The 24,138-nt window shown below is 44.3% G+C and overlaps 1 protein-coding gene across 3 annotated transcripts in view; it reads left to right on the forward strand.

Moving 5' to 3' along the window:
* Positions 1–24,138, forward strand: part of SESTD1 (SEC14 and spectrin domain containing 1) — a 136,651-nt gene that overhangs the window by 83,696 nt on the left and 28,817 nt on the right. For all 3 annotated transcript variants that reach the window (XM_075001113.1, XM_075001112.1, XM_075001114.1), the window contains 3 exons: positions 5,650–5,747; positions 7,849–7,904; positions 12,365–12,576. In XM_075001113.1, coding sequence (XP_074857214.1) covers positions 5,650–5,747; positions 7,849–7,904; positions 12,365–12,576 — 366 coding nt within the window. The remainder of the gene's footprint in view (positions 1–5,649; positions 5,748–7,848; positions 7,905–12,364; positions 12,577–24,138) is intronic.

Here is a 24,138-nt window from a genome sequence, read left to right on the forward strand (position 1 = left end):
AATTTCCAGTGTGACCTCCAGAGCACTTTGTAAATGTTGGCATCACATTAGCTATCTTCCACTCATTAGGTACAGAAGTTGATTTAACTAAGTTACAAACCACATAATAACAAAAATAGTTCCACAATTTCACATTTAAGTTCTTTCAGAACTCTTGAGTGCATGCCATCTGGTCCAGGTGCCTTCTTATCAGTTTGTTCCAAAACCACCTCTAATGATACCTCAGTCTGGGACAATTCCTCAGGTTTGTCAGCTAGAAAGAATGTTTCAGCCTTGAAGATGGAAAGCAAAGAATTAATTTAGTTTCTCCTTAATGGCCATATTGTCTTTGAGTGCTCCCATAGCATTTCATAGAATCCCAGGGCTAGAAGGCACCTTTAGGAGGTCCTCTAGTCCAGCCCCCTGCCTCAAGCAGGATCAACCCCCACGAAGTCATCCCAGCCAGGACCTTGTCAAGCCAGGACTTAAACTCAAGGGGTGGAGAATTCACCACCACTCTAGGCAATGCATTCCAATGCTTCACCAACCTCCTGGTGAAGTAGTTTTTCCTAATATCTAACCTACATCTCTCTCTCTCCAACTTCACACCATTACTCCTTGTTCTGCCATCTGACACCACTGAGAACAGTTTCTCACCCTTCTCTTTAGAGCTCCCCTTCAGGAATATCAAGGCTGCTATTAAATCACCCCTCAGTCTTCTCTTCTGTAAACCAAAGAAGCCCAAATCCCTCAGCCTATCCTCAAAGGTCTTGTGCTCCAGCCCCATAATCATTTTTGTTGCTCTCCAGTGAACCTGCTCCAGCATATCCCCATCCTTTTTATACTGGGGGGCCCAAAATTGGACACACTATTCCAGATGTGGCCTCACCAGTGCCGAATAGAGGGGAACAATCGCTTCTCTAGATCTGCTGAAAATGCTCCTCCTAATGCACCCTAATATGCCGTTAGCCTTCTTGGCTACCAGGGCACACTGTTTACTCATATCCAGCCTTTCATCCACCATAACCCCTAGGTCCCTTTCCATCATATTGCTACTGAGCCAGTCAGTCCCCAGCCTATAACAATGCTTGGGATTCTTCCGTCCCAGGTGCAGGACTCTACATTTCTCCTTGCTGAACCACATCAGATTTCTTTTGGCCCAGTCCTCCAATTTATACAGGTCCCTCTGGATTCCCTCTCTACCCTCCAACATATCTACCTCTCCCCCTAGTTTTGTGTCATCCGCAAACTTGCAGAGGGTGTAATCCAATCCCTTATCTGGGTCATTAATAAAGATGTTGAACAACAGCGGCCCCAGAACTGAGCCTTGTGGCACTCGGCTTGAAACCAACCACCATCCAGATTTTGAGCCATTGACCACTACCCATTGGGCCCAATCATGAAGCCAGCTTTCTATCGATCTTATAGTCCAATGATCTAATCCATATTTCCTTAATTTATGGGCAAGAATGTTCTGGGAGACTGTATCAAAAGCTTTGCTGAAGTCAAGATATATCACATCCACTGACTTCCCCATGTCCACAGAGCCTGTTACCTCATCATAGAAGCTAATCATATTGGTCAAGTAGGACTTGCCCCTGGTGAATCCATGTTGGCTACTTGTGATCACTTTCCCCTCTTCCAAGTGCTCTAAAATGGATTCCTTGAGGACCCCCTTCCATTACCCGGAATTGAGGTAAAGCTGACCAGTCTATAGTTCCCTGGATTGCTCTTCTTTCCTTTTTTAACGATAGGTGCCACATTTGCCTTTTTCCAATCATCTGGGATCCTTCCCAGTCTCCAACGGTTTTCAAAGATAATGGCCAAAGGTTCAGCAATGACATCTGCCAATTCCCTCAGTACCCTTGGGTGCATTGAATCCAGACTCATGGATTTGTGTACATCTAGTTTTTCTAGATAGCTCAGAACTTGTTCCTTCTCCACAGATGTCTGCCCTCCACCTTCCCACACTGCATTGTCTAGGACCGTCGTGTGGGAGTTGAATTTGTCCGTGAAGACTGAGGCAAAAAAACACTTCAGCTTTTCCTACATCATCTGTCACTACGTTACCCCTCTCATCCAGTAATGACCCCACACCACCTCTGATAACCTGTTTATTTTTAACATGCCTGTAGAAACCCTGCTTGTTACTCTTCAGATCCCTTGCCAGCTGCAGTTCCAATTGTGCTTTCGCTTTCCAATTGTGCTTTTTTCCCCAGCATTCTCTTGCCCTATGTTTGTACTCCTCCTTAGTCAGCTGTCCACGTTTCCATTTCTTATACGCATCCTTTTTGACTTTAAGCTGCCTAAGGATTTCCCTGTTAAGCCAAGCTGTTTGCCTACCACGTTTGCATTTCTTACTATGCAGCAGGATGGTTTGTTTCTGTGCTTTCCGTAAGACTTCTTTAAAATACTGCCCCTTCTCTTAAACACTTTTCCCCTTCATCTTCATTTTGCGAGGGATCCTGCTCGTTGGTTCTCTCAGGGAGTCAAAGTCTGCTCTTCTGAAATCAAGGGTCTGTCTGTTTGTTAGTGCTCACCCTTCTTCCTTTTGTCCATATCCTGAAATCTAGCCCAGGCTTCCACCCACTTCTATTTCTCCTACTCATTCTTCCCCATTTGTGAGCAGCAGGTCAAGTTGTGCACGGCCCCGGTCAGTTCCTTCAGCACTTGTACCAAGAAGTTATCCCCAACAGTCTCCAAAAACTTCCTGGATTGTCTGTGTGCTGCCATATTGGTCTCCCAACAAACGTCCAGATGATTAAAGTCTCCCATGAGAACCAGGGCCTGTGATTTGGAAGCTTCACTTAGCTGCCTATAGAAATCCTCCATCTACCTCATCTCCCTGATCTGGTGGTCTATAGCAGACACCAACTACATCACCTCTGTTACTTCCCTCTCGAAGCTTAACCCAAAGACACTCAACTGGATTTTCTCCCTCCTTATATTGGAGCTCTGAGCAATCATACAGCTCCCTCACATAGAGCGCAACTCCTCCTTTTCTCCCCTGCCTGTCCTTCCCAAACAGTTTATAGCCTTCCATGACCGTGCTCCAGCTATGTGAATCATCCCACTAAGTTTCCGTTATTCCAACCACTTCATACTACTTTGACTGTGCCAGGGCCTCTAATTCTTCCTGTTTGTTCCCTAGGCTTCTGGCATTTGTGTACAAGCATCTTGGAGAAGTGGCTGATTGGCCCACTTTCTCCTCTTCACCCAGGAAACCTACTTGATTATTCCCTCCTCCTTCCCCACTTACCTCAGGGCTTGTGTCACCGTCCCCTGATGAGCCTAGTTTAAAGCCCTCCTCACTAGATCTGCAAGCCTGTGCACAAAGATGCTCTTTCCTCTCTTTATTAGGTGGATCCTATCTCTTCCCAGCAATCCCTGTTGATGAAAGAGAATCCCATGGTCAAAGAAACCAAATCCTTCCCTACTACACCATATATGCAACCGCACATTTACCTCCGTGATTTGATGATCCCCACCCGGGCCCCTTCTTTATCCAGGGAGGATAGACAAGAACACCAGTTGTGCTCCATATTCATTGATCTTCCTTTCTAGGGTTATGTAATCCGCTGTAAGCATCATTTTGATCATCTAGTGCCCCCCACTGGTTGTGTAGCAGATTTCATGCTTTATCTGGCACCCTTGGGACATGACCAGTGCCGGACAAGAGTATTTGCCAGATAATGGCAGGTTGATATTTTCTGTCACATTACCAACACTTCCACTGCTTACTGGGCTCTTATAACAGCGCAGAACACTGAGAGCCAGGACTGGTGGCTGTAAACAAATTTTATGGGACTATGGGAAACTTAGCCAGATGACCAGTTATCATGGTTCTGGACAACTTAAATCATGCCAGATTGCAGAGTTTCCAGGTGAGAGAGTTTTGGTTTAGAGTGGTTCAACCTGTATTTGGTTTTCAAATAGCAGCGACTGGACGCACAAAATGAATGATAGTAGAAATGTCACGTTCTGAGGTAACCTGTCTAAGGGGACCGTGAAACAGTTATCATACAACAGTAGTTTTTAACTTAGGTCTGTAAACCCCTGCAGGTCTGCAGGCTGTTTGATTTCCGGAGAGGTCCACGCCTCCTATATGGGTCTGCAAATGAAAAAAGGTTAAAAATCATGCTCTGTGGTAAATGGATGATTGCTTAAAATGAGAGAAACTATTGCTTTCACAGTTTTCTTCAGCTAAATGTCTCAAAAGTGCTTTTCTTAGGCAAGATAAGCATCCTTAAACATACCCTTATGTTCTCTCTTTCTGTCCTCTGCTCAGATGTTCCATTTGCTTCTACGGTCTGTATGATCATGAACCCTGAACTTGCCTTATTAGGTGGAAAGTTATTTTTACCTCTGTAATACCACTTGGTTTGTGTCACTAGCTTGATTCTGCTTCTGTTGAAATCTTCATCAATATATTCACCTTCTTTTATCCCGAAAATTGCTGTTCCCTTCCCTAATATCTCCCCAAATCCAGCACATGTTGGCGTGCAATCTTTCTGTGGCTGCTGCCTTCACATTTGCAAGAAGCTTACAAATAAAGCACCTCCTTCCTCACTGGCCTGTCTTCCTATTCATTTCAGGATTCAGGTGAAAAATTCTACTGATGCTATCTTTACAGATGTACCTGTCTTTTCTCATTATCGAGCACCAGACTCCTGTATCTTCCTTCATAACCCTTCCATAAAGTTGGAGCAAGAGCTTTCTCCTTTGGTGCTCCTGCCACATGCAAGAGTCTCTTTGGTTCTATTTTCAGATCTTGGCTGAAAAAAAATATTTTTTGTTTTATTACAATATCTAGCTTTGTAACACATTTTCTACCATAGTGTATCAAACGTTATATTGTTATTTAGGGGGCTGTCCAATTCATATCCAGTGGTCTCTCTGTTGGTGCCTGAATGAGTTGAATGTGGTACAGAAGCTACATGCCCAGGCCAAAGGTTAGCAGCTGATGAGGTCAATATCAGCTGAAAGTTGATACCTATTTATAGTGAAATTAGTGATTGGTTTCAGTCCAGTACCTAGTGAACAGGAATGCAGATCGCACAACTGGAACAATTTAACACTCAATTTTGATAAACTCAGAATGTATAGAAACTGAATGAGTACAGTGCTTGATTTTATAGACTTTGCTGTCTGAGGTCAAAACCGATATATTTCAAGAAACTTTTACCAAAGTATTTTTTACTTTTGGAATGTGTTCCTTTTGTCTCTACCAGTTATTACAGTGAAGCCCAAACTTATACAGCCCAGGCACTTAAAATTTTGATAAGCTGATGTATTCAATCCATTTTTTTAAGCAGACCAATGTTCATATAACAAAAATCCCCACCATAGTCCTTAACAGGCAGTCATAAAAAAGGCAAAGGATTGAATGGACCAGATGAGTAACTATTAGGAGTAAAGACTTAAGTTTTGAGAGATTCCTCAGGATCAAAATTCAGCCCTAACTTGAATTGCTTAATTCTCTGTAGAATTTGACACTGCAGTCCTCTCTCACTGAAGGCAAATTATATTTTCTAACCTTTTTCTTATATCATTGGGTCTGGGAGGTCATAACTTTGTCATGTTTGAAGCATATTAACAGAGCACACGACATGAATTCATATTAACTCTTTAAAAAGTAAATGTTATCTTTTTAATTGTATTTTTATTTAGGTATTTGAGAAGTTTACAAAAGAGTCTACATCATTACTGGATGAGCTTGCTTTAATTAACAATGGAAGCGATAAAGGAAACCAACAGGAGAAAGAAAGGTATGTGTATACATTACTTTTCAAAAGAGGCATGTTTCAGCATGTGTCTTAATTCCCAGTTCAGCAATATGTGCAGCGACTGGTGGACAACACAAGTGTTTCTCAATAATTTGTTTTCCGGCAGACACAAAGGCCCTTATCCTGCAACTAACTGCATGTGGGTGCAATCCTGTTCCTGTGCACAGTCGGTTGCAGGATCAGGCCTTTGTGGCTAAGTAAACCAGATCCGCTTGATCCCAGCAATATCAGTCTTTGCATTTTCAGTTTTGGAATAACAAATAAAAGGAAGCCAGACTGTTACTGTGGTGATCCGTTATATGATGGACACTGCAAGGAGCTTTAATTAACAAGTTGTTCACTGACCCTTCCATTTCTAGCTTCTGTATTTTGTTTCAGTGAAAGGAGACAATGGGATAAATCCATGTAGAAGCATAAGCCTCAAGTTCCAATTTATTGACTCCAATTGTTTTTCGTTAGATTCTTCCCATTATTTAAAGCACAGTATATATATCTGCTAAGGTTTAGAAACTGATAGTGATAGTCACAAACTTCCACAGAGAGAGAGGATTTCAAGTAGGAGGTCAGTGCAACTGAATGCATTTAGCCAAATATTTGGAACTAGAGAAAAGAGAGAGAGAGAGAGAGCAGTTCTGTAGGAATTTTGTGGGGTAGTGAAAACTGATCTTTTATGCATGTGCAGGACATTTGCTTCTGTAATAAAACTTTGAAAGTTATTGCACATTATTAATTGATTTAGAAATATCCACATTATTAATGTCTGTCTTGTCTTTAAATACCAAAGCAACTTAGACCATGTTAATAACTAGTTGCTTGACAGGTTTAATTGTGTTGTGTTGTGCGTTGCTATGTTAATGTACCAAAAGTGTTTTCACTCATTTTATCTTTTCTGTTGTTCTGCTGTAAAATATTACTATGTATATGTTTACAAAGAGCCACAGGGAGCAGGGATGGATAAGAAGTGGGCTGGAACTTAAGAGGTCTGAGCTCTTTTCTAGGTTTTGCCACACACTGGCTATATGACTCTGGGCAAGTTGCCACACACTATCTATATGACTCTGGCAAGTGCTGATCCAGCACTGACATCAATGCTGGCAGATTACACTGCAGGAGCAAGGCTTCTGTTTCCCATTCCCCATCTGTAAAGCAGGGATAATTACACTTTCTCCCATTCTGTATGTCTTGTCTTTTGGGGTGGGGATCCAGTCCATAGGCTTTGCTTGCTGAGGCAAGAAGTGGCTCCAGGCTTGGTGCGCTGTTGCCACTTCTCCTCCTCCTCTCCCTCCCTGGCTGGGAAAAAGCAGCTCTTCACTGCTTGGAGAGGCCTCCCCGCCACTCTGGCCTGAATTCAGAGCAGCGGAAAAAAGCCTTTCCAGGGAGTGTTTCTCCATGCTGCCTTTCCTCCAGCTGGGGGAGGGGGCTGGAGTGGCGGTGATGGGTAGAGGTAAGCACCTCCCACGTTGCCCAGACCCTCCCCTCATCCTCTGCCTCTTCTTGTAGCCTCCCTCTCCCTGCCACCCACACCCTTCACCTAGCCTTCTCCTGCAGCTGCCCTCCTGCACAGACTCCTCATATCCAGCTCGCTCCAGAACCTCTGCTGCTGCCCCAGCCCACTTATGCACCCCCCGACACACACAACCCCCACCCCCAGCCTGCTACTTCACCCTCCCTCCTTCCCAGCCCCCTCACCTCCAGACTGCTCCTGAAGCCCCCAATTGCCACCCAGCCCACTTATGCACCTAACCTCCCAGCCAGATACCCCAGCCTCAGCCCACTGTGGCACCCTCCCACTCCCCAGCAGTCCCTTCCCTCACATTGAACCATGAACCTCACCTCCCCTTTTGGCCCTACCCTGAGGGAAGCCATAGACCTCAGTACCCTCCTCTCCACCTCCCTGCCCTTGGTGGTCAGTGGCCCCCACCAACCCAAAAAAGTTTCCCCATGCAGTCTTAAATAGGTACCTCCATAAAAGCTAATTATCTCCTACTGTGTGTTTATACAGTGTAACTGCAATCTCAGTTCAGGCTTCTTGGTGCTATTGTTGTACAACTAATTAATAGTATGTTTACTTTTTTATTACAAGGTCTATGGATGTAAACTTTCTTCCGTCTGTTGATCCAGAGACAGTACTACAGACAGGTACAGTAAATTGAAAATGATCGTTTTTGGATCACTACTGTGGTTTTAATTATTGTTTTAAAAACTTAAGTGAAAGTATAGAGGATGAGATGTGTTGGAAACAAAGTCTGGACACCATGTATGAAGCAAGCAGGAGGGTTTATTACACACAGCTGGCAGAGTGCCACATTGACCATCAGGACGCAGTGGAGCACTGTCAAGCAATAAGCCAATAATCTAACAGGTTACACGAATGAATCTGCCCATAGCTCAGATAACGTTTATCTAATACTTAAATTCTACTACTTAATGATTCAGTTAAACAATGCATGCATGGAATTCCAATCATGAGGTCAAGGGAGTGACAGTGATTCTTCCCAGATAGGTATGATCCAGTGATGCATATCTAGGGATTTAAAGCAAAAACTGTAAAGGTAAATGGCAAGCGTACTGAGTTTGTTTTACTTAGTTATACTTTGTTTATATCTCTGAGTCCGTGGAAGGTGTGTTTGGGGTGGCCAGGGGGGAGAGAGAGAAAATGTCCTTCTAGAACAGTTCTGAGACCTTGACTGTAGCTGCTGCTGCTTTAGTTATCTCTGTTTTAGGCTATAAGGCTCTGTTTCTGTTCGTGGCCTTGTTAAGGCCTGTAATGTATGGTAAAGGGCAGAGACAGCAGATTTGCACTAACACTGACTGCCTATGAACCATGATACATGTTAGAGTTAGTTAGGCCTTATACCAGACTGAAATTTAGGAATGATGAGAAGTGCATCTTAACACAAACCATAGTATGCACTGGAAATTTTTACCCTACACGATGATATATTTATTTAAAAAAAAAAAAGGCAGTCAAGTAGCACTTTAAAGACTAACAAAATAATTTATTAAGTGAGCTTTCGTGGGACAGGGACAGACCCACTTCTTCGGACCATAGCCAGACCAGAACAGACTCAATATTTAAGGTACAGAGAACCAAAAACAGTAATCAAGGAGGACAAATCAGAAAAAAAAGATCAAGGTAAGCAAATCAGAGAGTAGAGGGTAGAAGGCGACGGGGAAGGTCATGAATTAGATTAAGCGAAGTATGCAAACGAGCCCCTATAGTGACTCAGAAGATTCCCATCCTGGCTCAAACCACGTGTTAATGTGCCGAATTTGAATATAAAAGATAGCTCAGCTGTCTGCCTTTGAATAGTGGTGTGAACATTTTTCTTCAGTAACACAAAAACTCTTAAGTTATTAATGGAATGGCCCACTCTGTTAAAATATTGACTAACTGGTTTGTGGATCTGGAGTGCTTTTATGTCTGTTTTGTGCCCATTAACTCTTTGTCTAAGGGAGAGGGTTTCTGGTACAGTGTTACTGAAGAAAAATTTTGCATGTCCCACGAAAGCTCACTTAATAAATAATTTTGTTAGTCTTTAAAGTGCTACTTCACTGCTTTTTTGTTTTGGTAGTATATAGACTAGCATGGCTCCCTTGCTGCTGTTAAAAAAAAAAAATTAATATTTACATTTTTTTAGAAGTAAACTTCGAAAATTTGTTAGTAAATGGGAAAAACACTACGTCTCTTCCTTTTAAGTAGCACCATAACTAATTCTTTTTTAATTGTTTAAATTAAATAAAATGCTTCTCAAACATACCAAGTTGTCACCACTGATGTACTAGTTACTCTTGTTAGCCACAAATATTGAGAACCTGTCATGTTAAGCCTATATTTTATAATAATTAAAGCCTATGATTTTTACTGTTTTTTATGTTGCCCTAATTGGAACAGAAGGAAATGGCAAAGTAGTTCTTTTTCTTCCCTATTGTGTCAGTTTTTTTTTATTTTACTGTTTTTGAGTGGCTCTCATTGATTTAATTATTACCATCTTTCAAAAAGGGGAAAAGGTTAGTTAAATAATTAACTAGTATTGGCCAGATGCACCTCAGACCACTAATAATGAAAGTACTTGTCGATTATGATAGTACTTGGTCTGAGTAAGATTCTCATAGTCTGGCCATGGATAAGAAAAATAGGCAAAGCTGTAATGAGTCTTGGTAAAAATGTTGATTTGGATGCAAAACTCTTTATTAATATTTTACATTAAATATTATCAAATCACCAAAACTAACAGAATAAATGTGGAGACCCTTAGTTAATAGCTGAATTGCTCCGTGCTTCTAGCTCATCCATGATATCCCAAAGTGAGGATGGAGAGGAAATGGAAGTGTGAAAGCTGTTTCATATGTGGATGTACAGAGTGGCTTGGAATAAGCCAGCACTATTGAAATGGTCAAAATTGCGTGCAGCAATTTGGGATGTTAAAACAGTTAAACAATAGAACTTAACGGCTTAACTGTGTTAAATTAGGGCTTGCTGCTCCACCCAGCTCTGGCCATAGGGTCCTGCTGCAGGTCCAGCACCTCCCCCTTCCCGCGAAGTCCCCTCCGCAGGGTGGGGCAGCCCCCCTTGCTGGGGACAGGGTCCCCACCAGGGCACGGGCAATGGGAGGTTTGTGTTCAAAGGCAAACTTATGTTTTTTTGTTGTTGATATTTGACCTCATTGTTCTGAAGCCCTAATTTATAGCAGTGTGTTTTTACAGCATTATTCATAAGAATTATAGAGCAAATAGATGTGTGTCACTGATGAGCTTTATTAAGGAAGCTGTTGTAAGTAGGTCTATTAGTGACTTTAAAAAGTATCACCAGCACTCGGACTGTACATAGAGGTCTAAAGGTGACATTTCAGCACTCTGCTTCCGAAAGGTTGCTCACCCCATTTTAGAATATTGGTTAAGTTTGTTGAAGACTGGCGTGCTTTCAGGTGGTGATTTTGTTGAAAAAAATCTCTAACTTCTTTTTCTGTATCTACTACAAGTTGAACCTCCCTCTAATCCAGAACACTCTCATATCCAGCAACATCTGTAATCTGGCATGATTTTAGTTAGCCAGGTGTGGCCATGTTTCCTGTGGTCCCATAACATTTGTTTATAGCTACCCAGTTCTTGCTCTCAATGTCCTATGCTGTTATTTCTCTGTAATTTACCTCAAATATCTTCTAAGAGCCAAGTAAGCAGGAGAAGTGTTGGTAATGTGCTAGACAATACTGAACTCTGGTGGCCTGGCAAGTTCTCTTGTTTGGCATTGGTTACGTCCTGAGGGTGTCGAACAAGAGAGGTTAAACCTGTACTCATATATTCTCTCTCCACATTTTCAAAGCTACTAACAAGACATATAAATAGAACAAAGCTGTATAATAGAGTTCAGTTTATTAGAACTAGTAGAATGAAAGGTGTGACTTTTTTCCTTTTGGTTTAATTATTCAATGACCTTAAGTGTTTTTGGTCAGTTACTCTCAAAATGGAACTTCGGAAAGTCAGTAGATGGGCTCCTGAAACACAATTTGAAAATCTGTCAGAAATTACTATAAATTTGAGAAGCAGTCTTAGTTTAGTTGACATTTTGCATAGTTTGTTTTTTGTATGCATACTTCTCTTCTTCCCCTCCCGCTTAAACATAATGGGCCAAATTTTGTCCTAATTTGTAACCAATACAGTCCCCTTGACAAAGAACAGTGTTTGGCCTGCTGTTTACAAAGAAGCGTCATTAAATGTACCAGTAAATTACAGGTCATTGGATGTAAGAATATGATGTCTGGAAACATTACAAACTAATTTCTGCCATGTAAAGATTTTGACTGCATCAGTGCTTATTAATTATGACTAGAGCTCTACCAAATTCACAGATATGAAAAATGCATCAGAGACTATGAAATGTGGTTTGCCACTGTGAAAGCTAGTGTTTTGTGTGCCCTTAATCCTGCGCTATCTGGATTTCATGAGGGAGGTAAGGATTTCTCTGGAGTTGCAGGGGTGATGGCAAGGTTATTTTAGAGGGGTTGTGGAACTGGCACCATAACTTCTGTACTGCCTGCCTGGAGAGTGGCAGCTGGTGACCGGACACCCAGATCTAAAGATGGCACCCTGCCAGCAGCAGCACAGAAGTAAGCATGGCAGCGCTATGCCATGCCACTGTTACTTCTGTGCTGCTCTCTTTTGAGCTGGGTGGCCAGGGCATGGTTGTGGCTGACTGAGGGCCCAACTTTACAGGCAGTGGCGCAGAAGTAAGGGTGGCCATACCATGTCATTTTTATTTCTGCATTGCTGCTTGTGGCAGCTCTGCCTTCAGAGTTGGTCTCGCAATCATCAGCCGGCAGTCTCCAGCAGTCCAGCTCTGATGGCAGTGCCACAGTCGTCAGCAGCGCAGAAGTAAGGGAAGCAGTACTTCAGTCCCCCCTACAATTACCTTGAGACCTCCCACAACTCCTTTTTGGGTCGGTACTCATACAATTACAACACTGTGAAATTTCAGATTTAAGTAGCTGAAATTGTGAAATTCATAATGTTTGAAGTCTTATGACTGTGAAATTGACCAAAATGGACCATGAATTTGGTAGGGCCCTACTGTGACACTATTGCTCTGCTTATCTTTAAAGGTCATGAGCTATTATCTGAGTTACAGCAACGTCGGTTTAATGGTTCAGATGGAGGGGTCTCATGGTCTCCCATGGATGATGAACTACTTGCTCAGCCACAGGTCATGAAGCTATTAGATTCACTCCGAGAACAGTATACACGCTACCAGGAAGTTTGTAGACAGCGTAGCAAGCGCACACAGCTGGAGGAGATTCAGCAGAAGGTAATGCAGGTAAGTATCAAGAGTCTCTTGGCACCATGGTTTTTTAACCATTTAACTTTTTAACTTTGCATTGCTAACAAAAATCGATCCAAAACCAACCTTGTTTCTGTCTTTCTGGTGTTGGTTATTTAATAGCATATATTACAGACATCAATGGTGTGGTGGGTGGTGGGTTTTTTTTGTGGTTTGCAATGTCTAGGACTGTTAAAAATACATATCTAGCCTCAGTGTATTCCTATGGTATGCGCATAATTTAAAAGCACATACTGTATAATTCCTTTTTGCTTAACTCTAAATATCTGAGAAGTTAGTCATAACTAGCTGACAGTGATATATTTTTCAACTAGATTCAAGCTAAATATTACATTGTTTCACGTCTTTGTAATAACATATTCAGCCCGAACAGGTCTAATATACTATAGACAATTCTCATTTTTTTTTCTTGGGGAGAGGGAGCTAAATTGAAGCTTACGCTCTGACCTTCAGATCTGGATGAGCGGTACATTGTGAAAGACTAAGGGAATTGGAGGGAAAGTTGCTTTACTCAGGCTTTTGTGTTTCTTTTGATTCTGGGGCTACTAAGTAGTGATTTTACGTGATCTAATTTATAACTATTTTCGGTGATTCCCATAGGGCATTTTTTCCAGGTGCAGAGGTCACTAGAGTGCAGTGACTTCCAAACAAGCTTTCTCTTCCAACCTTCGTGCTGAGAATTCGCCTACATTTGATGAACCTTTAGATTTGTTTCTTAAGCCAGCCTTAAACCTCCTTTGCACTGCCACAGTGGCACAGGACAGCCTTATCAGGGCTCAGTGCCTAGAGCAGGGGTGGGGATGTGGTCCACAGTGAGGGTTGGGGCTTCCTTTTCCCCCTGGCAGGGGGGCGAGCCTAATGCTAGTGTTCCATGCCCACTGTAAGTCTCCCTGCCTTGATGCCCTCCATGGGACTGGAGCACTAGTGTCAACTCAGCTTGCCGCAATGCGGGGAGGGAAGCCCAAAGCCTTGTTGCAGCCAGATCAAGGAAAGCCAGGGGCTAGATTTGGCATCATGGGCCTGAAGTGTAAGGGAACCCCTGTGCCCCAAGTGTGTCAGTGGATGCCAGCCAAAAACTGATCCCCACCCAATTATCAGATAAGGCATTTAAGACAAAATTCTACGATGGGAATTCTGCATGTCTTTAAGTTCTTTCCGTGCTATTTCCTGCATGTATTCTACATGTGAGTATGCAAGTGCACTTGAGCATGAGATTGGAGATTTCTAGGAAGTAGTGTCTGTTCATCTGGGCCTATAGAGTTGCTTTCCTCATGATATGAACCAAGGGGCTTAAGGTGTGTTGTAAACTGATGCCTCTCCAGTTTCTTCTTCCAGTGGTATGGCTTGAGTTGGAATCCTCTGTGTCCACAGATTTTTTGTGATTTTTCTTTGTAACAAACCTGTATATATATTATAAATACTTTTTATTATAGTTAGTGTCCAGTCTTAGTGTAGTTAGTACAACTGAGTTTTCTCCCCTAGTGTTTTCCTGTAGACAAAGACTGCCCACAGTCCTGGAGTTTAAGAACTATGTCTCATTCTGCATGAGCATGTTGCTATTCTCTTGGAGCGGCGACTGTCTTAGCAAAGGGGAGAACTTGCTGCTTATCTCTTCCACAAGACTCGGGGGCCACAGCAGAGAAAACAACTTATGGAGAAGGCTGAGAGAGACTTCAATCTGAGGAGACATGCCTGTATATCAGCCTCAAGCAACAAGAAAAGCCCCTCCTAAGAATGAGTTCAGGAGTGGTAATCGGAAATAGTAAGCTCAGGAGCCATTGTCCAGAACTTCTCATGAGAATATGGAGCACTCTCCTGAGCTTCGAGGATTGTTTAAAAGAGAAGAAATCTCTCCCCAATTCCAGCCAAGTTTTATGAACCCTCGCATGCAGGTTGTAAGGACTTACGTCTGCTTAAACTTCCAGTCCTGAAAGCAAGGTGCTGAGGAGGCAGGATCTGATGGTACAGTGTTTGCTCTGATTCCTAAGCCTAAGAATCTGCAGCTGCAAACACCACCCAAGAGTTCACAGGTCGACTCTTCCACATAACTGATCAATCCCCTTAAAGACCTGTCATCCACAATGACCAAGGATGCCTCAGATTTGTGAATTTTGACTACTGGAATTCCCCTGTCTCTAAGATGTACCACATGTACACCTTACCAGATGATATTGTCACCTTCCCTTATCCCCTCTTGGGTCTAATCTTCCTGAAAGACATTGTGACACAAGAAGCTGAAACTGTGTGAAGGAGATAGGAATGTTACCCTCCTCAGTCCTTCGGCAGGAGCTTTCGCTTATTGGAACCAAGAATTCTGGTTGACTAGGATGAGTTCTCCAAATGGAATCAGCCTTGCGCCTGGACATTTCCCCGGAAGGATCTCAGAGCGCCGCATCGTCGGTGCAGAGCACTTTGATGCCCTCAGAAAGTTCCGGGCACCAAGAGCAGGACTCAGCGCCATGAGTGTCAGTTCTCAGTGCCTTGTAAAAAGAGAAGACGGGACGAGAGTTGATCCCAGGAGAGGAGAAGGTGAAGACTAAGCTTCGGGGGAGTCCTCCAGATCGCACCATGACTGGGGTCATGAAGTGCGGGCGTCAACTCCATCACGAGGCAGAAGCCTGTGCTCTCCCAGGCTGCCCTTGACGACGGAGGCCTTTAGCACTGCACAAGGTCTCCTGCAAATTATGGTGTCACAAATGATGTTGCACCGGGAGCCTTCATCGCCCCTGCTCCAGGTGCTTAGCCAGGCTCTAGGGACCCCAACAGTTCCTGACACCTGTGAGACCCCCAACAAATGGTCGCCTCCCAGGGTGCCATGCAGACGGTGCAGAGTGCACAGGAATGGGCGGGTGCTGTGGGACCCTCAGCACCCGCCCCCGGTTGTCAGCGTCGGGGTCCGCATCAAAGTCAGACTTGTTTGACTCCAGCTCAGCTCAGAGTGGAAGTACGTGGTCACCCCGACGCAGCAGGCACCGACACCATTTCCAACGCCCCTCAGAAGCAGAGTGGCAAAGGCCCCACAAAAGGGCACTGCAGTGGCCCTTCTGGACTCTGTGGGAGATCAACAAGACACAGGAGCAGGATGCAGGACTCCCCTTCAGGGCACCTGGCACCCCTCAGGTGCTGAGATCAGCACCGACCACTGCTCTGGGAGCCCCGCTGAGAAACCAAGCAGAGTCATCAGCACCGGCACCGACAATGGCACCAACATTGGCACCGGTGTAGTTGGAGGCGACCCAAGGATGGGCACCACCCCTGCAGGCACCGGGTACTGTGGTGCAGTGGGCACCAACACCAACAGAACTGGTGCCTTCCCAGGTGCAGAGTGGCCCTATTCTCATGGCATTGTAGCAGAGACCAATAGGGGGCCCTTCACCCCAGTCACCAAGCACGGCACCAGACTACGGTGCCAGGGACTCAAATGTAAGTGCCAGAACTCCCCGCACCGGTGGGCTTGGAGGGCGTGATGCCCTCATTTTCGTCCTCCCCAGATGAGGCGTTAGCTGGATCCTCTGCATCCCTAGTACTGGAGGATGGAGGGGTGTACCAGCAACTGTTGGGAAGGGTGGCCCAGGGTCTGTGGGTGCAGGTAGAAGATGTCAGGGATGAAACATCCTGTCAACGTCTGGACCATCCAGGGTGGCACTGCGCGTTATAAAGACAATTGCCAACACAGCGAACACAGCACGGCAAACCCTGGCCTCAGCCTTGCCCACAGCTAGGAGAAATGAATGCCAATATTTTGTCCTGGCCCAGGGAAGTAAACGTCTATTCACCCACCCTCCCCCGACTCCCTTGTCGTGGAAGCTGTGAACAGTAGGGAGAGGAAGGGGTTCTGGGGCCCTCCCCTAAAAACAAAGATGCAAAACGACTAGAATTGTACAGTAGGAAAGTTTACTCTACTCTACAGGTGGCTTACAGTTGAGAATCACTAACCAGCAGGCCATGGTTATCAGGTATGCATACAATACGGCCAGCTCCATGGACCATTTCACTGAACTGCTCCCACCAGGCACCGTCGGAATTTACATCTCTGGTAGTGGAGCAGAGACTCCTATCCAGAGCAGCACTGCAGGCCTCACTAGATGCAGTTGGTCAGGCCACAGGGGTCATGGCCTCATGTATAGCCATGAGAAGAGGGGTATGGCTTCAGGTCTCAGGACTTTCACAGGAGGTGCAGCAGTCCATTCAGGACCTCCCTTTCAAGGGCCCCTCCCTATTCTCAGAAAAAACGGACGAGAAACTTCATACCATGTAGGACTCATGGACCACTCTACGTTAACTGAGTCTATACACACTGGCGACCCAGAGAAGGCATTTTACCCAAGGCCCCAGTTCAGACAGTTCCCACAACAATAAAGAGATGGGAACAGGAGAAGGGGCTGTCATAATAGGAGATGCAGGGGCGATCGGGAGCAACACACCAGCCACCCCACCCAGTTCCAGCTCAGTGCTTTTTCTCATTCCGCCTATCCCCATTCTACCATGCATGGTGTAGCATAACTTTGGACCAGTGGGTCCTCTACACAGTAGAAAAGGGATATGCTATCCAATTTTCTTCTTAACCCCCTTCCCGTCCCTCTTCAAGGACCCCTCTCACAAGATAGTTCTCGAATAGGAGGTAGAAACCCTCCTCCAAAAGGGGGCTATAGAGGAAGTTCCCCAGGAATTCCAGGGACAGGGATTTTATTCCTGCTATTTCCTAATTCCGAAAGTGAAAGGGTGGCTACAGCCAATCTTGGACCTGCGAAACCTGAACAAATTTGTGAAAAAGATAGTTTCGTATGATATCCCTGGGCTTAATTATCCTAATGCTGGAACGAGGGGACTGGTTTGCCAGTCTCGACTTACAAGACGCGTATTTCCATATAGCAATTTATCCATCTCACAGGAGGTTCTTCCAGTTTGTGCTACGGAAGGACCAATCTCGCTTCACAGTCCTTCCATTTGGACTCTCCTCAGCCCATGAGAGTCTTTACCAAATGCATGTCAGTAGTGGCAGCCTTTTTATGCAGGCAGGGAGTGCATCTGTTCCCCTATCTAGACGACTGGCTGATCAGAGGTCGGTCACAGAGACAGGTGTCGAGATATGTACAGCTGATAAGGGAAACATTAGACGTGTTAGGCCTCCTAATAAATGAGGCAAAGTCTGTGCTGGCCCCGACTCAAGTCATGGAGTTTGTGGGTGCACGCCTAGATGCAGAACAAGCCAGGGCCTTTCTGCCACAGAGCAGGGTCCAAGTTATAGCATCTTGCATCCAAGGCCTAATAAGGTTCAAAACCACAATGGCCGGGGATGCCTCAGACTGTTGGGCCACATGGTGGCACGCACGTTCGTAGTCCAGCATGCCACGTTACGAATGCGCCCCTTTCAGGTGTGGCTTGCCTGACGGGCCTGTCAGGGACAACGTAGACAATTTAGTCACAGTTCCCCCTCCCAAAAGTGTTGGTGGCACTACACTGGTGGCTAGAAGCCGGGTTGGTCTGCACGGGAGTACACTTCAATCCCCCGCAACCCTCCGTCTCCCTGGTCACAGACACCTCGGACCTGGGCTGGGGGGCACATTTGGGGAACCACCAGAGGCAGGCCCTGTGGAGCAAGACCGACGCTCAGCTCTACATGAACGTGCGGGAGCTCAGAGCAGTTCAGCTGGTGGGTGGAGTGTTTCAGAACGAACTGAAGGGGCAGTGTGTCACAGTCAGCACAGACAATACTATGGCAATGTACTATATAAACAAACAAGGGGGTGCACACTCGTCGCCCCTGTGTCTAGAGGCCCTCCTGCTTTGGGACTTCTGCATCCAGCACCAGATTCTCCTGAGGGCATTCTACCTGCCTAGTGGACCGCCTCAGGAGGTCCTTCATGGACCATGAATGGTCATTACACACCAAAGTACTGAATTCAGTTTTCCAGAGGTGGGGATGTCCCCAGGTAGCCCTCTTTGCCACTCATCTCAATGCAAAGTGCAGGACGTTCTGCTCTTACCAGAGCTGAAGTCCAGGCTCTTGGGCAGACTCCTTCAGCATTCATTGGTCAGGTCCATTACTGTACACCTTCCCACCAATACGGCTAATCCACCGAACGCTGTTGAAAATTCGGTCTGACCAAGCATCAGCTATCCAGGTGGCCCCAGCCTGGTCTCGACAACACTGGTACTCAGCCGTCTTGGAGATGTCCACTCATGCTCTGGAGGTGCTTCCACTGCATCCAGATCTGCTGACGCAGGAGGAGGGGAGACTGCGGTATCCCAATCTCCAGGTGCTGCATCTCACATCATGGAGGCTCCATGGCTGAGACCGGTTGAGCTGGCCTGCTCCAAACCGGTCACGGAGGTATTGCTGAACAGCAGGAAACCCTCTACAAGGGTAGCATATGTAGCCATGTGGAAAAGGTTTACCATTTGGACCACCCAAAAGGGGATGTCCCTGGGAGAGGCCCCAGTACCATGTATCATTGACTTACTTGCTGGCCCTAAGCCAGACGGGGTTGTCATTGTCCTCCCTAAAAGTGCACTTGGCAGCCATTTCGGCGTTTCACCCAGGGGACAGGAGGTCCTCAGTCTTCTCAGACCCAGTGGTAAAAAGGTTCATGAAGGGAACGGAGAGTCAAACCACAGGTTCGGGGCCCTCTGCCAACATTGGACCTTAATTTGGTTTTGTCTAAGCTGATGGCTCCCCCATTTGAACCTCTCGCCTCCTGTTCTATGTTGTTCCTTGCCTACAAGGTGGCATTCCTGGTGGCCATTACCTCAGCCAGAAGGGTGTCAGAGCTAAGGGCCCTGAGAGTGGATCCACTTTATATGGTGTTCCACAAAGACAAGGTCAGGCTGAGACCCCACCTGGCGTTTCCGCCAAAGGTGGTCTCCCCTTTCCACATTAACCAAGACATCACCTTACCAATGTCTTACCCAAAGCCCCATGCCTCCCCTAGAGAGCAGAGTCTACACACCTTGGATGTCTGGAGGGCACTGGCCTTCTATATTGACAGGACCAAACCCATCTGGAAGTCGCAGCAGCTGTTCGTTGCAGTGGTGCACAGGACAAAGTGGCACGCAGTCTCCTCTCAGTGGATCTCCTCCTGGATAGAAGCCTGTATCAGTGAGTGTTACCAACTGGCAGGTGTTCCCCCTCCGCCGATCAGGGCTCACTCCACTAGGGCACAAGCGTCTTCTGCGACATTCTTGGCCAAGGTGCCTATCCAGGACATCTGCAGGGTGGCCACTTGGTCCTCCATTCACATGTTCACAGTGCATTACACAGTAACGCAGCACACACGGGAAGATGCTGCAGTGGGCAGGGCTGTCCTGCACTCCTTTCAGGGATCCAGCCCCGCCTGCTCGACACTGGCTTGCATTCACCCAAATTGGAATGCACATGAGCAATCACTCAAAGGAGAAAAGACAGTTACCTGTTCTGTAATTGGTGTTCTTCGAGATGTGTTGCTCATGTCCATTCCAAAACCCTCCTGCCTTCCCCTCTGTCAGAGTAGCCAGCGAGAAGGAACTGAACGGAGGCGGGGCGGGGGCTGGCGGTGCATATATGGGCGGCCTTATGGTCGCCACTCCAGGGGGCGCTGCACCGACCCTAGGGCTACTGGCTAGGGCAAAAAGCTTCTGGCAACTGGGCATGCACTCGGTGCACATCCGCCTCACCGCACCTTCCCCTGCCCACACAATTGGAACGGACATGAGCAACACATCTCAAAGAACACCAGTTACAGAACAGGTAACTGTCTTTTTTCATTTGTGTAGTTATTGAAATCTTCAGAAGAAAAGAAAAATCCCTTTTTCTGATTGCTCTTTCTAGTTGAAGACAATGAAAGGTGTGGTGTATAAGATAATACTACTGTGTAGCTCAAAAAAACAGAGTATGGGGCTTTTCCTGTAGTTGGATAATAATCAAATTGGCTGAGCAAGAATTGCAGATTGAAATGACGTTTATAGCCTAGTTTGGCAAACTGCCTTATTAATGCATTTAAATTGACTTGTTTACTGGGGCATCAACCTCAATTTACATCATTTTGATTGGAAATAGTCATCCATTTGCTCTGTGTTACTGATGCTGCAGAATAAATTAACAGAATTTTAGCACACTGTTGAAGCTATGTATTCAGCTATTTTTGTTTAACCTGTTCTAAGATAATTGTGAAAGAAATCTGTGTTATACAAATAATGCAATAAAATGTTGCCTAAATTTACAAGACAAAGCTACCTGCCTACATTCACAGCTAGAAACATATATGATATGTGAAGGGCAAGAGTCAGAGTGGGCAAACTGCCCACCAGCTGGAGTCAGCACTCTGTTGAAACAAAGAATGAGCCAAGGAATAAAAATGGGAAGCAGATTGATGTAAACAAAGTAAAGAGAGGGGGGAAAAAAGATAAGGGGGAGCATGATATTTCATAGGGGACAAGCTGGAGTGATGGACAGCTATTTCCCTTCAGTCCTGCAACTTGGAGTGCCTTTTATATTACTTCACTTTGAGAGCAACCATTCCTCATCACCTCTCACACATCTTCCAGCATGTAAATCACTCCCAGCTATATTGAGCCCAGCCATGCATTGAGTGGTTTCTACATGAGCCAACCACTCATGAATTACACTGCACAGCCAACACCAGCAAATTTCCAGTCCGACTTTTCTCAGAAATGTGCATCTTGCACTGCCCAGCACCCTTCTGAATACTACAAACTCATATACAGTCTGCCATTTCATCCGTAGAAAATTTTATGCAGAAATCCTATCGTAAATAAACTTTCTCAAACACTTATATCCGAATGTACACTGGTTTAGATAAAACAGAAGAAGCTCATGAACTACAGCAAGTTTTTAAGTAGTCCTGTCACATGGTTAACTTTAAAAATTGATTAAAACTGCAACGAATCACAATTAATTTTTAATCGCATTAATAGAATACTAATTGAAATTTATTGAACATTTTTGGATGTTTTTTCTGTGTTTTCAAATATAATTGTTTCAGTTACAACACATAAAGTGTACAGTTATCACTTTATTTTTAATATAAATATTTGCACTCAAAAATGATGTACTGTAATACGGTACTGATAACTGTATTGTAGTATCTTTATCATGAAAGAGCAATTGGCAAATGTAGAATTTTTTTTGTCGAAGCCAAACCAATGGGAAACTTTAGAGCCTACAAGTCCTATTTCTTGTTCAGACAATTGCTAGACAAATACGTTTTTTTACATTTATAGAAGATAACGCTGCCTGCTTCTTGGAAAAAAAGTCTGGACACAGTGTATGAAGCAAGCAGGAGGGTTTATTACACACAGCACTGGTGGAGTGCCACTTCGCCCATCAGGACTGTTGTTTGCTCTGTTTTACCTGCATTTTGCCATATATTTAATTTTGCAGCAGTCTCAGTTGATGACCCAGCATGTGGTGTTTAGTTTAAGAATGCTTCTACTGCAGAGTTCACAAATCTCAAAACCACACATAAGATTTCTGCTGTAACACTTGAGCTAAGGTTTATGTATCTGAAATCCCTTCTAGAGTTAGTGTGGTGCGTTCTATTAGAAGTGCTTAAAAAGAAACATTCTGATGCAGAAACTACAGAATCCAAATCTCTCTCTGGAACTGTGCTTGACACACAACTGGGCATACATCAGATGACACTGTGAACAAGAAGTTAGCTGCATTATCCACTGCAAATAAAATCAAACTTGTTTGTCTTGGTGATTGGCTAAACAAGAAGTGGGAGTGAGTGGACCTTCTAGGCTCTAAAGTTGTACATAGTTTTATTTTTGAATGCAGTTATATTTCTACATGTATCTACACTTTTATTTTTAAGATCAGTTTTCACAGTGACATGATTGTACTACGGTACTTGTATTAGGTGAACTGAGTAATACTATTGTGTTTTTACAGTGCAAATATTTGTATAAAAATACAAAGAACACTGTACACTGCGGTATACACTGTATATTTAAAATGCTATATCTGCAAATGCAGAAAAATCTAAATATATTTATATAAACAGTATTCTGTTGTTTAACAGTGTGATTAATCACAATTTTAAAAATCATTCTTTTAATTACTAATAACTTTAGTTACTCGTCAGCCCTAATTTTATTACAAATAGTAACACATAAACGTCTTGGTTACGTGAAAATAAAAGATAAAATGCAAGTAATAGCTCACTTAAAAAGCTTTCAAAGCAAAAGTCACTCTCATCACATGATTAGGAATGTTTCTGGCTGAAATCCTTTTAGAATCTCTCCCCACTCCAGTGATGCTTCCTTTGTCTTCGAAGTGTTGTCAATGCTGTGAATAGAGGGAAAGAGGGAGCGATCTTGGGGCATGAAAGAAGAGAAAGAGCTTCTATGTAAACTGGATCCACCTGAGTTTCAGGAGATAGAAGGATGAGGGGAGAATGCTAGAAATCTCTGGCTGTTTCTTTGCCAAAATGTAAATTTTTGCTCTCACTCTTTTTCCTGCCAAAGAACGGCTGCTTAACCAGATGATATCAAATGGACTATTGCTGGCACCTAGCTAAGGCATCAGTTTCTCTTTTGGGTTTGAGAAATTGGTTTGCACTTGATTACACAAGCTTGGAATGTACCTCAGTAACGTTATAGAGTAGAATATTATAATTTATATGCCTCATATATATTTGCCAGGATAATAATGATGAATTTTCAAATGATCTCTTCCAAGGCATATTTTGTACTAAATCCTGTATAGCTTTGTAAAAGGAGAGAATATAAGGATTCAGACAGTCAAAGAGAAAAGCCTCAGAAATACTGAATTAACTGACCCAAATGAACAGACATTGCAAGTGCCACAATAGTAGTTCTTGCCCAATACAGTACTGACTGTAGCTAGGGCAACAAGAAGTCCTGTGGCACCTTATAGGCTAACAGATATTTTGGAGCGTAAGCTTTCGTGGGCAAAGACGCGCTTCGTCAGATGAAGCAGGTCTTTGCCCATGAAAGCTTATGCTCCAAAATATCTGTTAGCCTATAAGGTGCCACAGGACTTCTTGTTCTCAAAGATACAGACTAACACAGCTACCTCTCTGATACCTGTCGCTAGGGCAGTGATTAATTTGGTGCTCCCCCTCTTGGAGAACCCTAGTATTGCAAAATCATTCCACCTGTGTTTTTACCCATTCGCTTTCCTTCTTTCCTTTGTATTTTTATTTTATTTATTCATTTGCCAGTATTGCTTGCTGTTTCTGGTTGTGTTTACTCAGAAGTCTCCATTTTCTGCTTTCCTCCCTTTCTCCTCTTAGTATACGCACAACATGCCTCAGATGGTATGTGACCAGGATTCATTGTTGAATTTGGTCTACTGGATGGATCTTTAGCTTCCTCAGCTTGAGCCTGGTGTACTGATAAGTAGTACAACGTCGTCCCTCTCCCCGACCCTAGTCTCACTGTGAAGATTTTAGGTTTTACCTACTAAGTTTTCACACCTTCTTTTCCACATGGTTTTTCTCTTCTTCCTCTGTCTCTTTTCCTCTGTTTCTTTCAGACACCTCCTGCTCTTCTGCTTCCCTTCCCACATTTTGC

Source organism: Carettochelys insculpta, chromosome 8 (genome assembly GCF_033958435.1).
Source record: "Carettochelys insculpta isolate YL-2023 chromosome 8, ASM3395843v1, whole genome shotgun sequence".
NCBI lineage: Eukaryota > Metazoa > Chordata > Testudines > Carettochelyidae > Carettochelys > Carettochelys insculpta.